This window comes from Ictalurus furcatus, chromosome 19 (assembly GCF_023375685.1).
Source record: "Ictalurus furcatus strain D&B chromosome 19, Billie_1.0, whole genome shotgun sequence".
In the NCBI taxonomy this organism is placed as follows: domain Eukaryota; kingdom Metazoa; phylum Chordata; class Actinopteri; order Siluriformes; family Ictaluridae; genus Ictalurus; species Ictalurus furcatus.
In genome coordinates, this window is record NC_071273.1 from 20,810,583 (window position 1) to 20,825,876 (window position 15,294).

General features: G+C 41.3%; 1 protein-coding gene across 1 annotated transcript; it reads right to left on the reverse strand.

Moving 5' to 3' along the window:
- Nucleotides 1-227: 227 nt before the first annotated feature.
- On the reverse strand, nucleotides 228-14,243 carry ccdc3a (coiled-coil domain containing 3a). Its single transcript, XM_053650412.1, has 3 exons — nucleotides 13,347-14,243; nucleotides 11,910-12,084; nucleotides 228-1,069 (listed from the first exon to the last, which is right to left on the reverse strand). Exons 1-3 carry the CDS (start codon nucleotides 13,736-13,738, stop codon nucleotides 782-784), a joined length of 855 nt encoding a protein of 284 aa, XP_053506387.1. The 5' UTR covers nucleotides 13,739-14,243; the 3' UTR covers nucleotides 228-781.
- Between the last annotated feature and the right edge of the window lie 1,051 nt (nucleotides 14,244-15,294).

Below are 15,294 nucleotides of genomic sequence, written 5' to 3' on the forward strand. Positions count from 1 at the left end.
AGGGTTAAAATAAACATTCACAAAAAAAGAGCAGGAAAAATACGAAAGCTTGTGGAGGAAATAGGAGGCGATGATGATACTGTGATGATATGGTGATGATATTTACAATTGTGAGTAAAAGTTTGCACCCCCCAATTTCTGGATGGAAAACAATGTTTACAATTAATCAACAATAAATTCCAAAATAATATTTTTTTTTTTAATATGAGAGTAAGTTTTGCCAGGATTCTCTCTGTGTCCAGTAATCATCTACAGCAAGAAAAAAATGATATATTTAGGGTTTTTTTGTTTTTCTTTCATGTGATAATAAACAGAATGGAAGTGGAGAGCATTGCCACCTCACAGCTCCAGGGTTCCTGGTTTGTTCCTGAGCTCGGGCTGCTGTCCGTGTGGAGCTTCTCTTGTTCACTCCATGATTGCATACATTTCCTCCAGGTTCTCTGGTTTCCCACACTTGGTGGTGAATTGGCTATGCTAAATTGCCTAAGAAGTGTGTACGGTGCCCTGCAATAAACTGGCGTCACGTCTAGGGTGTATTCCCACCTCCTTCACATCCAGTGTTCACATCCTGATAAAGGCTCCACCACGACCACCACGACCCTGACCAGAATAAAGGAATTACTGAAGATGAATGAATGAATGAATAAACATTTATAATACCTTAAATTCCATTGTCTTCATTCCATCCTAAGGGTTTGCAAACTTATGCACTTTCTCTATTGTACATTAAAAGAAGATACTGTCCAGCAGTGTCAAGTCCAAATCTTGTTGATATGTGTGTTCACAGTGTGTGAGTGTATCTGTGGCGTGACAGCCTATGTGGAGGATTGATAGAGTTGAGGTGATGTTCAGAGGTCTTCTTGTTGGTGCTCAGGCGCTGTTGGAGCTCCTGTAGCTCGTGTTCGTAACGCCGGATCGTTTTTCGCTGTTTACGCAGTGAACGCGTCAGCTTCCCGACACGATCTTTCAGCTTCTGGTTCTTCTTCTCCAGTTTAGTGACGCGCTCCTGCAGACGGGCCGCACGCTCCTCCTCCTCAAACAGCACCTGCTGCACAGACGAGCACAGCAACTGAGGCACAGCGAGAGAGAGAGAGAGAGAGAGAGAGAAATGAGGGTTGGAGTGCATGGTAATAGCATCATCAGCAGTTCTGTAAGCCTCATTACTTCCTCTTCACTACTGCTTTTTTATTTTACATAATGTGACGATAAGATCATGCAGTAAGCAGTGTTTTACCAGCTTATATAGGCTTAACAATACAAAAGCACTTTTATTAAACTGAAAGTCTAAACTAACGAACTAAGCGCACATCCCGTATGTCCCTGTTGCAGTGTATCAGTGCCTGCAGCAGCATTTTATTCATCCTTCATTTGCATTAAAATACAAATAAACGGCACACAAAATGCAGTTGAGTGCAAAAGTTAACCCATATGACAGAATAAAGTGTGTGCTGTTCTGCCATGTCTTCCTGTTTTTTTTTCCGATTTGAAAGAAAGTTTTTAAAATTTTAGTTTACTGACTCAAATTCCCAGCGAACCTAAAATCAAAGACCAAATCCATGTCTTATTCACAAGTCTTTTTGACGGCCTTATCCGTTTTATCCGTGTTCTTGAACGGTTATTTCAGTCCTGACACGATGGATACTCAGGAATTTTCTCACATGAAAATCTGAGCAGAAGAACGAGGACTGGAGCAGGAATGAGGAAAGAAAAAGATGGCCTTAGAGGAAACAGCCACCTGCTGGAGATGTCTCCGGCTGTTTAAACAGAAGAGCCACTGCTGTAACAACAAATAGCAACAGTTCTCTGTGGGTGAGTTCTGGCTTAGTAACATACACAAATGCTGAATGACCGGAAGACAGAGGCAGGCAAACAGAACAGGCAAATGTACAGTAATCTTCATAGCTGCAGATTTTTCATTTTTTTTCAAGAAAAGGATTTGTTGGCATTTTAAAAGGTTTTGGGGTTGTTGTTTTTTTTGCCAATAATTTTGCTGCATATGTTTTTGAGAGAAAATGTTTTTTTAAAAATTAGAGATCGACTAGTTCATTAGAGGAAAGGTGATTCATTTCTCCAGCTGTGTGAGAGAAAACGTTTAATCACTGTGTGTATTGTTTATTTTGATACACTCATCCTTGCCCATGTTCTTCAAGGGTGCCAATAATTGTGGAGTTGATTCTACGGCTCCTGAGGCTAGACAGCTGGTCTGAATACGCAATTGTGTCGCAGGACGCTTCTGGTGGTCATGTTTTTGTCACAGCCTGCTCTCAAAAAACACCCAATTACTTATTTTTCTTAATGAATCAGCGTCTCCTCCCACTGTGTGTGTGTGTGTGTGTGTGTGATTTCCAGGCCATTTCACAAGCCAAACACAGCCTGCTATGTTCAGTGGTCCAAGCTGTGATGAAAACACAACTGACGCACCCACAGGACCCTGGAACAGATGAAGGGAAAGAGAAACAGGAAGGAGAACGAGGAAGGCACAAATGGCTAGTTTTGAAAAGACCGAAAACACTGTGACTGAGCCAAGACTGCTCAATCTCATGTAGAGAGCAAATCAATCAAATGAGGATGGAGTCACAGGAAATAGAGTTACCATGGCAACAATAGACTCTCTGGAACCTGGGAGCAATAAAAAAAAAAAAGAAAGAAAGAAAGAAAGAAAATTAAATTCCAATATCTTTTAGGGTGCCAATACTTTTGTCATGTTTAAAAAGAGAAAGGGTATCATAAGAATAGTTTCATTAACAGAAAAGTAAGTGGTTTGTCCAGTGCTTTGAGTGGGAATCTAAAAAAAAAAAAAAAAAAATTATTTAAATTGTGAAATGTTCATTTTACACAATATTTCTTTGCGTACTTTTCATTGAGGGTGCCAATACTTCTGGAATGGACTGTAGAAATGTAACTGCATTTGTTTCTTAACGTAAAAGAATAATGAAAATGTTCTAAATCAGCATTGAGGAGTCTGTCTGTGTCTTACACATGTGACGAAACCTAAATCATGGAAAATAAAGCTTTATAATGTTAATATGGAATAATAATAATAAGAAGAAGAAGAAAGTAATTAGTTGTAATGATAATGATGTAATGATTCCCAGCAGCATGTCCTGAATGCATTATTCCTCTTATACCATAGCCATTTGCCACTGATAACAATTCTTCGTTTATTAATGAATGACAATATACTTTTTTTTAATCTGTTTAAAGTTCTTTTAATACATTTAATTTAATATTATTAAATGTATAATAAATAAACCTGTTATCACTTACGTTACAGCGGCGCTAAACAGTCGTTCCCTCACTTCAGTATTATGGAGATATGTTTACACAAAGCGTACAGCCTTCTGTGGCAGAAAACGACAAGTTACAGCTTCACCTCTGATTGCTACAAAGTGCTGACACTGGAGACTCCTTCCATAAATGTAAAATAAACATCTCCTTACACAAAACACCACCATATCAACAATTATCCATATCGTTTATATGTATGTTTAAATGAAGCGTCCTTGTGTAAATGATTTCCATAGAAATGTTAACATATTAGAAGATTTGATAGGGGTGAGTGTGGATTTGAAGTAAGCACAGCACAGAGAGTGTGTGTCAGAGCTACGCGGGTTGCTGCTGTGTGTTATTGTGCTGATAGAGCGACTCCCTTAAGCTGCGTCAAACAAGTCGTTTCCCACAGGAAGCCTCATCTGCACGACACGACAGCAGTCATTATCTCTGTTTTTCCCTGCATGGCTAATCACCTCCACGTTGAATTATTCGAAAATAATGCACACCCCAAGGAGGTAATGCTAACACCCCTGGGTCTATTGTTCACAGGGTTTTTCGGTTTTTATTACTGCAGAAAACACAACGTATAAATAAATAAATATCGATACTGGTTCACCGGCTTTTCTGTCTCATTACTGCAATCAAATGTGCTCTCTCTCTCTCTAATAACTGCATATCAATGGCTCAAGCCTCCGCTTCGCCTCGTGGCCACCTCGGGTGTGCAATATTTTCCTAACAATGCAACGATCCGTCGTCAATTGCTGCTGACTTATTTCTGGAAAATCGAACTTTTCTGTCATTTTGTTTGTTGTTAAACGTGTGCGCTGGGGTGGACAGTAGTTCAGTTCACTCGGCGAAGTGATACGGAACTGTAATGCGGTCAAGACCCGACTGGAACTACATTAGCTGTGCATTTACTATAATACGTTGCACACCTCAGAACATCTGAGAGCCAATCAGAATCGAGAATTCAACAGCGCTGTTATATAAGCTATATAAATGAGCACTTTAATAAAAATAAATCAATAAATTTGACCTCCCCATCAGATGATATCGCTCTGGGTAAGGGTGTCTGCCAAATGCCGTAAAAGTAAAGAAGTGATAACAGGAACTAACTTGTTTCTTGGACATCCTACAACATTAAATGTAGATATAAATGAATAGAAAGTATGATGTGTCAATCTGGAATCAATGAAAATTTGTTAGCACTGGCACTCTGCTGTGGTATAAAGGGAATAAAACATTTCACGATATGAGTTTATGGGAACATATTCAACTTTGGGGTGGTTTCCATATTTACACTGTGTATAACACCATACCCTGTTATGTGTGTGCGTGTGTGTGTGTGCGTGTGTGTGTGTGTGTGCATGCTAATCATTTTTAACACTCGAGTCTGGATTACTGCTTTTCCAAAAGCAACATCTGTTTAAGAGAGAGAGAACACCTGCTAGTGTGACCTCGCGTCTCTTCAGGTTATGACCTCTGACCTGCACATGCCTGAACACAACAACACATAAGTATATTACGCCACTACCCTTGAACAGGTAACTGACAGGGCAATGATGCATCACTCACTGTTTGAACTACAATGACATCTTCAGGCTGTGTGTGACCTGTAGCAAAGCTAAAGCAGTGTAGTTTTATGACTTGAAAGTAATTCTGCAGTGCTTTTTTTTCCACGGCTTCCGTGATGTATGTGCGATTGCCACGGACATTCATTTTAACCGTGAAAGGAATACAAAATTTGAAACTCCCTTTCTATGTGGAAGTCAGGGCAGCTGTTTGGGCAGTGAGTAAACATTTACCCAAAACACATTTTTGGAGGACATTTTGATGAATTTTTCAGTTCATTCCTTTCATGAAGCTCTAAATCTGTATTACGCCGTGTAATTAAGTCAGGATATTTGTGGTCTTCGGTTTAAACCTTGGTTCAAAGGGGCAAGCGTAAATAAACAGATGTGCCATCATGTAGAGATCAGTGAAAATGTTTTTCAGGCCCAGGGCAATCCATTCATGTAGAATAGGCGTACTTGATCAAAATATTTTGCTCAAAAGTGTAGCTTTTCTAAGTGGCCATTATAGAGTCATCTCCAGAATTATTGGCACCCCTGGTAAAGATGGACTAAAGATTATTAGCGATTATTTGAACTGGAAGTATGAGAGCAATCTAATCTTTAATTAAAGTACATTTATTCTGTGTATTCAATGTGGCACAAATGTTCATTCTGAGACAATCATTGAGATCCAGTGTTAGAATCCCAATTTCACTGCGGCTACATGCTGTAGAGTCATGTAAAAAAAAAATAAAAAATTTGGCCTCTTAAGTCAAAGATAAAGCAAGCAGACTCTCCTTGTCTGAGTAAATCAATCCAAACCACCACCAACAAAAACAACAACAACAACAATGAAGAAGAAGAAGAAATCAACTATTGATTCTGAGCTAAGCTAGGTAGTGATAGGATGTGTGTTTTCATATAAGCCCTACAATAAGCATAGTGTGAACACAGCATAAGAATCGCTTTTGGTGAGACTTCACATCTGTCTCCTTTACTATTAGAGTGCAGTGGTTTTGATTGTGTGTTACTGTATATCATCACGTATTTAAAATGTATAGTGATGGAATCCAACGGCTGACTGTATATATTATAAGTGAATTATAAAAGCAAACTCAGTATTGGATTAATCCTGGCATATCATTTTAAATTCACAAAACACTATAATTGCAAAAGACCAATTTATGAAAGGACAAACTGTATAGAATTAGGGCTTCATTTACAAATCCCTTGCGCTGAGGATTTTTATTTGTTTTTGAAAGATTTCTACCAAAATATGTGTTTCATATAAATGGTCTGCTTCACATTTATAAGTTTTCTATTCTTTTTTCATTCAGAATTGCTGTCTGTGGTTATCACACCATGACAGATGTGGTGGATAAAGATTAAGGTGAAAAACACTGCAGTGTTCCTTTAAGATCAAGCGGATTAGTGTAAGAGAAATGTAGGACATCTCCTCTCAGACGCCCCACTGTGCAATAATCCGACTCACAACCCCTGCAAAACAGCTTTGCACGTGTGTGTGTGTGTGTGTGTGTGTGTGTGTGTGCTAGCACTTTCAATCATTTAATTCATTTTGAGTATCAGGATTATATCTGCACAGGGTTTATCCATATAAAAAATGAAAGACGCTTCTGAGGTCTGAGTCTCAGTTTAAATGTGTTATTTCACCCACCTGGTCATTTCACACATTCAGAGTGACTGCTCTATCCGGTCTAATCGGCAAATGAGTGTATCACATTCAAACACCAACTTTCTGTGTTGTTGATTTTGCATCTTGCTTTTAATATATATTAAAGTCAACAACTTCAGCAATCATGCTGTTCTGGTTTGGTCAATTTGTGGTTTGGAGAAATAGACGTACTTACACTTTGTGGCTGAACAGCTGGCTGAATGAAATGAATCTCAGACCTCCTGGAGTAATGAAAATGTTTGGGTTTTACATCTGTTTTAAATTCATTTTGGCTGCATTGGCATCTGCATATTTATATGGATAATCAACGATCCGGAGATAATCCTGATATTCAAGAAGCATGAAATGACCAGGCTTAAGAGCTATGAATCACAGGTTTATATTAATGTGCTGGGACTTTTTTATGTTCGATGCTCTACAGAAACATATTGTAAAATGTGTATAATCATTGATATGGTGAGGTTTTCTGTGAAGAAGCAGACGTTTATTAATTATTTATGGAAGGGCTCTCCACCATGGGGGAGACTTCTGGACAGAGGAGCTTACACTTTGGGGTTTTATCAGTAACAAGTCAAGCCGCATGATTAATTTCAGTAGACGTTATTGTAGGGGTAGACAACCCACTGGTCCAACGACGGTATCCAACGGCGTGGCAGAAGGCTTCTTACGTGTTACTGTCTTTCCATTATGTGATATATCAACATTTAAACTAACAATTTGTCAACATTAAATATGATCCTCTTTTTACTTTATCTGACTCCCATATTGAATGATTCTAAGAAATGTTAAAATCCCAATCTCTATCATTACATTTATCTCGATATTTCATTATCCTATTTAACCCTTTACTTAGATTGTGCTCGTTCATTCGGATTCCATGTCGCGAGTGTCAGAGTCTCGTGCCGGCCGTGTACACGGATCTCACGGTCCCAAACTCGTCAGTCTTGGCCATTAGACAGAGGTAATTGACCAATACTATTTAGATGTCCGGCCACGCTTGCCCTTTTTCTATCAAGTACTTTCTTTGGTCCCCATGAATCCGTACACACTCAGTTAGAATAACATTATCTCTAGTCAGAGGTCATGACCACTACTATCTGAACAAGTCGGCCAGTTGTACTTCTCTATCATAGTAGCTTTGTATACTTATGCCATGCTTTACCATGTACACGTAACTTTAATAATATTACAGTAATCAGAGGTTAAGGCTCACCCTATTTAGACTGGTCAATCAACACTATTATGTTGTTCTTAACAGAAAGTCCTTTTAGCCTTTACAGTCTAAGTAAGTAGACTTAACTAAAGCCAAGTTATTAGCCTGGAGTCTAAAATCTCAGTTGGCGTTCCCCAATGCTCCACCTAAACCTGGATTTAGCCTGTACTAACCCGGTCGCAGATTTCCGGTAACAAGGACTTAACGTAATCTACTAGAGACAATAATTTCAGGGTAGATCCGAATAAATTGAAACGTAACAATTTATTAACCAGGTAATTTCAATAATAATTCTTAATCCAATTCAGAAGATAATAAGCGGTAATCATTAATATAAAACATCACATAAAAGCACAAACAAGAGAATTAGAGATGTTTACCTGGCAACGAAATTACACACAACAATTGTGCGGGAGATTTGTCTACAGATTCCCTGAATCTTTGGCCAGCTCTCCCCATAATACCCAGATACTCTGAAGGTCCACCAAATGGTGTTGTTTGTGATTAGAATTGGAATTTGCGCCCACTATTCAGGAGGCCCGTTGGCAATTTGTGATTGCTTTGATGTCTGTGAAAGGATGTACCTTATTTACATACGGGGGTAATTTGTCTGAGGGACCTGGGGAGGGTATGCCTTTAACGGCATGCAATATTTTTCTCTAGATCTTAATAGTGAGTTGAACTGCTGCTGAGGGGATGAGCCCATATTTCCAGATGCACTGAGACCTTTTGAATAATACTAAACATGTATAGTCAACTTCTTATTCACATGAAACATAATATAGACCTTTGGTGAGTTTAAGGTGATCTCAACACAGAGAGAGAGAAGGGTGGGGGGAGAGAGAAAGAAGGAAGCCATGTAGTGAGGTGTGATCTTCCTGTCTCCACTCAGCGTGATGTGTTTATCTCAGATGAAGGTGCTAATTCTGTGGGAGAGAGTTCAAGTGCTAATTCTCGTAAGAGTTCTCGGTCGTCAGAGAGCAGTTCTCTCCAGATTCAGATATCTTGGCACCAGCCTTACATTATATATAATTTACAGTCCATCCATCCATTTTCTGTACTGCTTATACTACACAGGGCCCAATCACACATCGCAGGGCACAATCACACACACATTCACACACTATGGACAATTTGGAAATTTCCAATCAGCCTACAACACATGACTTTGGACTGAGGGAGGAAACCAGAGTATACAGAAGAAACCCTGACACATGGGGAGAACATGCCAACTCTGCTCACATGGGGTGGAGGCGGGATTCGAACCCCCAACCCTGGAGGTGCGAGCCAAATGTCTTCACTTCCAATTCCATTTCACTTCTATAGCACTTTTAACAGCAGACACTGTCACAAATCAGTTTCAAAGAAATCCGGATGAACAATCCAGCGGCAAGCTTTCCCTGAGACAGTATGAGAATGAAACCTTGAGAGGTTTCACTCAAAAGGGAAACCCATTCTGTAAACCCATTATAAATCATTACAGGTATAATGAGTCATGAGTCATTATTGGTTACATATACATATGCACAGTGAAATTCTTTTCTTCGCATAATGTTAGAAAGCTGGGGTCAGAGTGCAGGGTCAGCTATGATACAGTGCCCCTGGAGCAGAGAGGGTTAAGGGCCTTGTTCAAGGGCCCAACAGTGACAGCTTGGCAGTGCTGGGGCTTGAACCCCTGACCTTCCAGTCAGTAGCCCAGAGCCTTAACCACCAAGCCACCACTAGAAGAGTAAACCCAAAGACTAGAAGAGTAGAAGAGTAAACACAAACAGTACTAAAGTATGTTCAGTATGAGCAGATTGAGAATAAGTGTCCTGGGACAGTCTTTATGATTACAGCAGCAGCTCTTACATACAAATCTACAGTATCTATATGTGGGATTAAACTGATTTTTGGGAAATGCAGATCCACAGCAGGAGAAGAATCAGGCAGCTCCAGAGGGTGAAAGGAGCCACAGCAGTAAAAGTGTGTCAGCAGCATTAAATCAGGCAGCAGGAGTACAATGTACTGCTCTTAACAGAATACAATCCAGACTCATGACTCATGTAATGACCAGATGTAAACAGTAATGATCACTCAACTCACTCGACATCCTGAGCAGGTTTGGGCCTGTTATGTCTAGAGGCAACGTGGTCAGTTGTTGCAAGTAATGCGCAGTACAATAAACATACACACACACCAATCGATATCAAGTTCTCACAAGTCTTCAACCACTAATCGAACCAATATTTAAAGCTATCATGACATGAGAAATCAAATTTTCCATTCTTTTGACATATAAGACGTCATGGTACCCTTAAAACGTCCTGCAAGTTTCAAAGCTTAGTACGTCCTCTTCAGTACAAAAAGAGCATTTATTTAACCAAGCTCCAAAAACGGCTCATTTGGATGTGGCAGGATTTGTGATGTCACAAGGGAAAATACATTTGCCTATGACATCATCACACCGTTGGTCCCGCCCACTGGCACTCAGTCACTGAAAACAGTTATGGCAGGGGGCGTTGATAATTAATTCATAGGCAAAGATGTTAGCCGATCATAGCAGTGGGCGGTAAAACTGAAGTCTTAAAGGTAAAGGACACAAAAACCGACTGTTTCAGTCAGAGGGTCAGAGGCAGGGTGGAAAAAGGTCATAAATTACTAGACTGTGTATGTTTTTTGTGCCAACAACTTTACTACTATTATAATTACACCTCAGGGAAGATTTTTAAAAATGTCATGACCCCTTTACAAATCATTTGCACTGCTGTGAGGTCTAATCTCACCAGCCAGACGTTTTGTCTTTAAATGTAGCCAAGAACCCACCTACGTTCACATGAAACAGCTGTTTGACTGACATTTCAACTAGACGAAGTTCTCTAATCACTTGTAGACGCGATGCTCGAAAGACAACCCCCCCCACCCCACCCCACCCCACCCCCAATTGTGATTATATTTTGCTCACTGTGTCACAATGTTCAAAAGAAACGGATGTATGGAAGTACAAACAGACAGTCAGGCTGCAACCTTCAAGATTCTCAAGCCATCTGAGTGTATAAAAGATATCATACACCCTACAAGCCTCTCAGGCTGAGACTGCTAGCGGGGCATGTGCAAACTCAGCCTGTAGTGCATTTCCTCATTAGAGCTGTATTAGCATAATATAAAGACACTCTAAACGGGGTGTTTCTGGTTTCTTCATCCTTAGAAATAAGTTGTAAATGCTCTTCAGTTTGTCCCTCTGGAGGAACCATTGGTGTGGATGAAACGATACACATCTACATGCAGTAAACGCACTTTTTCAACCAGGCTGACTGAACTACACCACTGGGAGAACCTTTAAGAGATCCTACTGTACAGTACAACAAAGACTTTCCCTTTCAGAAAAAGGTTTCAAGTAGGATGGTAGAACCGTTAACCTTCTAAAGAATCCTGGAGGAAGTCTTTTTACTGCAGGCCCCCTTTACATCTCTTGTAAATACAATGTTTTTAGTCTAGCCCTCTCGAGGCCCCAGTCCACCTAGGGGCTTTTGGTAAGCCAGTTTCTCTTGCCCCTTACTGTGATGCTTTTAATCTCATGAGCCAGACTTAAATATGGCCAAGAAGTGCCTGCTTTCACAGTAAAATTGCTTTTTGACTGACCTACAGGCAACCAATGACAGTTTTTGACATGTTGGAAGAGGTGATTGTGAAACTGGTGCTTCAACAAAAACATGGCTTGGCAGAGATTGGGAAATGTTGTAACACCAAGGACATTTTGAGATGTTTATAGAGTTTGTAGTCAGCTTTGTCTAAGTGTTATAAAAACAAGTACAGACTGTTTGACAGATGTAACTTATCTGTAGAAAGAGGAGCTAATATGTTTTCTAGATCACATACACATAACCAGCTTTGATATCATAACTTCTAATATTCTTGCTGAGTGCAAAAACACAGGAATATCTTTTTTATTTGCCAGTAACTGCTTCAAACTACATTTCTGAATACCATTTTAATTACATTTAAAAAAAAACATTGTCAATACCATTCATTATCATGCTAGTCACTAGTGTATGAACGTGTAGAGAGCCTACTTAGGAATCTGAAGCTTGTGGCCAGAAAAGTGTACACTCACCAGAGGTTCTGTGGATAATCCTGTAACAAAGAGGGTTCCTTGTTTGTGTGTGTGTGTGTGTGTGTGTGTGTGTGTGAGTTCTACCCTGTGATCCTCCTGCTGCTCCCAGTCAGGACTGAAGCTGTGGAGTGTGTGTGCGCTGGAGCAGTTGGAGAACTGGAACAGGCTGGAGAACATGCGTCGGTTCTCCTGGGTATCGGGAAAGATGGCGTCCTGGTAGTTAACACCGTGGGGAAGGAGGTTATAATTTTCATCCATCCTGTGTGTAAGAGCATAGCCACACACACACACACACACACACAGAAAGAAAGCGAGAGAGAGAGAGAGAGAGAGAGAGAGAGAGAGAGAGAGAGCATGAACAAACAAGATAAGGGGTAAACTTTTCTTTAGTTCTTGCTGAGTGCAAAAGTTTACACACCCTTACTTCGAATGCTATTAGGATTCGCTAATTTCACACATCACACTCATTATCACAAGTTCACAGGCGTAACACTGAAAAAAATCACCTTCAGTGAGTGAGAGATATATATATAATTTTATTTTTGCTTAGCTATTACACAAGTAACAAAAGGTTCAAACATATGTGTTAAGATATTAATAGTGTAACGATGTGATTATAAATGAGGTTGTTTTGTTTTGGATTGTCTATGTTTCTTTTATTTCTGGATTATACTTTTAATCATTAATTGTCTCTTTAAACACATTGACATTTATTTATATCCTTGTCCACCTCAGCGAATGATCTGTATTTTCTCTTTTAGGTCTTGTGATTGCTGTCTTTCCAACTGACGCACAGCAAACCGCTTGAGCGCTCAAGCCCAGGGAGCAAAGATCCCTTGCTGATTTAGAGTCTGTCTTTAGTATTTACCTTTTTAATTAAAAACACGATTAAATCAATTCTCTCACTCACTTTGAATCATTGGAGTCCTTATGTTTGTCTTTAAATGACCCCACTTGACCCCAAAATAGCATTTATCTTGATAATCTTTCATCAGAGCAGTAAGGTGGTGTAACAGGTAGTGTTGCCATCTCACAACTCTGGGTCCCTGGTTCGAGAGATTGGATTTACTGTCTGTATAGGTTTCCTACAAGTTCTCCTTTTTCATCCTATCTAGAAAAAAAAAAAGCTGGCAGTTGGTTTGGCTTCTCTAAATTGCCCCTATGTGTGCACGGCGTCCTGTGACGTGGTCTCCATCACAGCCAGTGGACACTTACTTATGAAGTAAATGAGTGATGAATAAGTGAATTCTCCTGTCTGCTTTCCTTTCAGTCTACAGTATCTATGCGTCACATTTGACCCCAAGTAGTTTTTATCTTTTTAATCATTCATCATTTCTTCCAATCTGCTTGCGCTGTGATCTTTCCATGTCTGTCTTTCTCTTGGAATCTTCTATAGGTTATCTTTCTACAACCTTTGACCCCGAACTGCTTTTATCTTTCCAATCATGCATTACTTCCTTTTAGTCTCTCTCTCTCTCTCTCTCTCACACACACACACACACACACACACACACACCTGACCTGAGGAAGAAGATGTAGGAGTAGTTCGCCATCACCGTGTGCGACTGGCAGGACAGGTATCCGAGGCCGGTGACGTTGAGGCGCGAGCCCTCGGGCACCTCCAGCATGCTGCCCCACGCCTGATCACACAGCATCTCCACTTCCGCCGTGTAGAGCAGCGCCTCCGCGCTCTCCGCCCCCGCGCGCTCGTACTCGTACGGGTGGCCGGCGGTGTAGCGCGCGCTCAGCGGGTAGTACGGATCCCGGTAAAGAGCCAGCACCTTGGCGTACACGATGATCTCAGCGAGCTCTGCGCGACATCCCTCACTCAGGGGTCGCCACTCTCTGGGGAGCTGACACCCCAAACCGAGCCTGAGCAGCGTCCAGACGGCCAGGAGCGCAGGAAGGAGCATCTTCTTCTGATGTTTGTACTGATAATAGAAACGCTTTTTAATCGATTACACGAGTTCTGACTCCATCTAGGGTTGAACCGCAAGTTCACAGAAAGTCATATAAACATCCACAAACTCACTGCGCAAAAGGTGCGCTCCTCTTTCCAGTCCTGCTGCTCTGCCCTGCTCTGTGTGGAGACCTGGAAACCTTCTCTCGTCTTCTGTTGTCCATCAAACCCCAGGAATCCAGTGTGGGGCCAATCAGGTGGTCCTGAAGTTTGTCCCTAGCCAATAAGAACACGACCCCTGAGGCTTTATCCTTCCGCGCATCAGACGCCTCATTCCTGCATGCAGACTCTCAGATCCGCGCAGTTCTACTGCAACAACTTGTTAAAAAAAATAAAAAAATTAACTAGAAAAGAGTTTGTTCCCTGCAGCTAAAATTCTTCCTTAATCCTTACATAATTCACAGATAGGTGCCAAAGAGTAACAATATAATTTAAAAATGGTGTAAATGTGAACATAGCATGCTATGACTTAGTCTTCAGCAGATTAGCTGGACATAGCAGTTATTCCAGTAGCAGCCAGGTAAAGTGTATAAAAGTGACAAGAAATTAAATACGATATTTTTAAAAGTACAGTAGCAGCAAAAATGCAACAGAGTCAATGCAGGAATGTGCAAACATTGCATTGGGAGTGGGATGGTGTTCAGTTCAGAGTGTGTGTGCGTGTGTGTGTGTGTGTGTGGGGGTCAGTCCAGTCTCTGAGTACTGAGGAGTCTGATGGCTTGGGGGAAGAAGCTGTTACACAGTCTGGCTGTGAGGCCCGAACGCTTCGGTACCTTTTTCCAGATGGCAGGAGGGTGAAGAGTGTGTGTGAGGGGTGTGTGGGTTCATCCACAATGCTGGTGGCTTTGCAGGTGCAGCGTGTGGTGTAAATGTCTATGATGGAGGGAAGAGAGATCCCAATGATCTTCTCAGCTGTCCTCACTATCCGTTGCAAGGTCTTGCGATCCAATAAGGTGCAATTTCCGAACCAGGCGGTGGTGCAGCTGCTCAGGATGCTCTCAATAGTTCCTCTGTAGAACGTGGTGAGGATGAGGGGCGGGAGATGGGCTTTTTTCAGCCTTCGCAGAAAGTAGAGACGCTGCTGGGCTTTCTTGGCTATGGAGCTGGTGTTGAGGGACCAGGTGAGGTTCTCCGTCAGGTGAACACCAAGACATTTGGTGCTCTTGGTGATCTCCATGGAGCAACCATCGATTTTCAGCAGAGAGTGGTCACTCCATTCTCTCCTGAAGTCAACAACCATCCCTTTCATTTTGTCCACATTCAGAGACAGGTTGTTGGCTCTGCACCAGTCCGTTAGCCGCTGCAGCTCCTCTCTGTATGCTGACTCGTTGTTCTTGCTGATGAGACCCACCACGGTCGTGTCATTGGAGAACTTGATGATGTGATTGGAGCTGTACGTTGCTGCACAGTCATGAGCCAGCAGAGTGAACAGCAGTGGACTAAGCACACAGCCCTGAGGGACCCCGTGCTCAGTGTGATGGTGCTGAAGATGCTGTTCCCAATCCGGAG

Bases quoted from the DNA above. Each gene is read 5' to 3' on its own strand.
- ccdc3a (XM_053650412.1), bottom strand. From the start codon at position 13,738: ATGCTCCTTCCTGCGCTCCTGGCCGTCTGGACGCTGCTCAGGCTCGGT. The intron at 12,085-13,346 runs GTCAGGTGTGTG...TCTTACACACAG, and splicing joins TCCTACATCTTCTTCCTCAG to GATGGATGAAAATTATAACC. The intron at 1,070-11,909 runs GTAGAACTCACA...GCTGTGCCTCAG, and splicing joins AGCAGCAGGAGGATCACAGG to TTGCTGTGCTCGTCTGTGCA.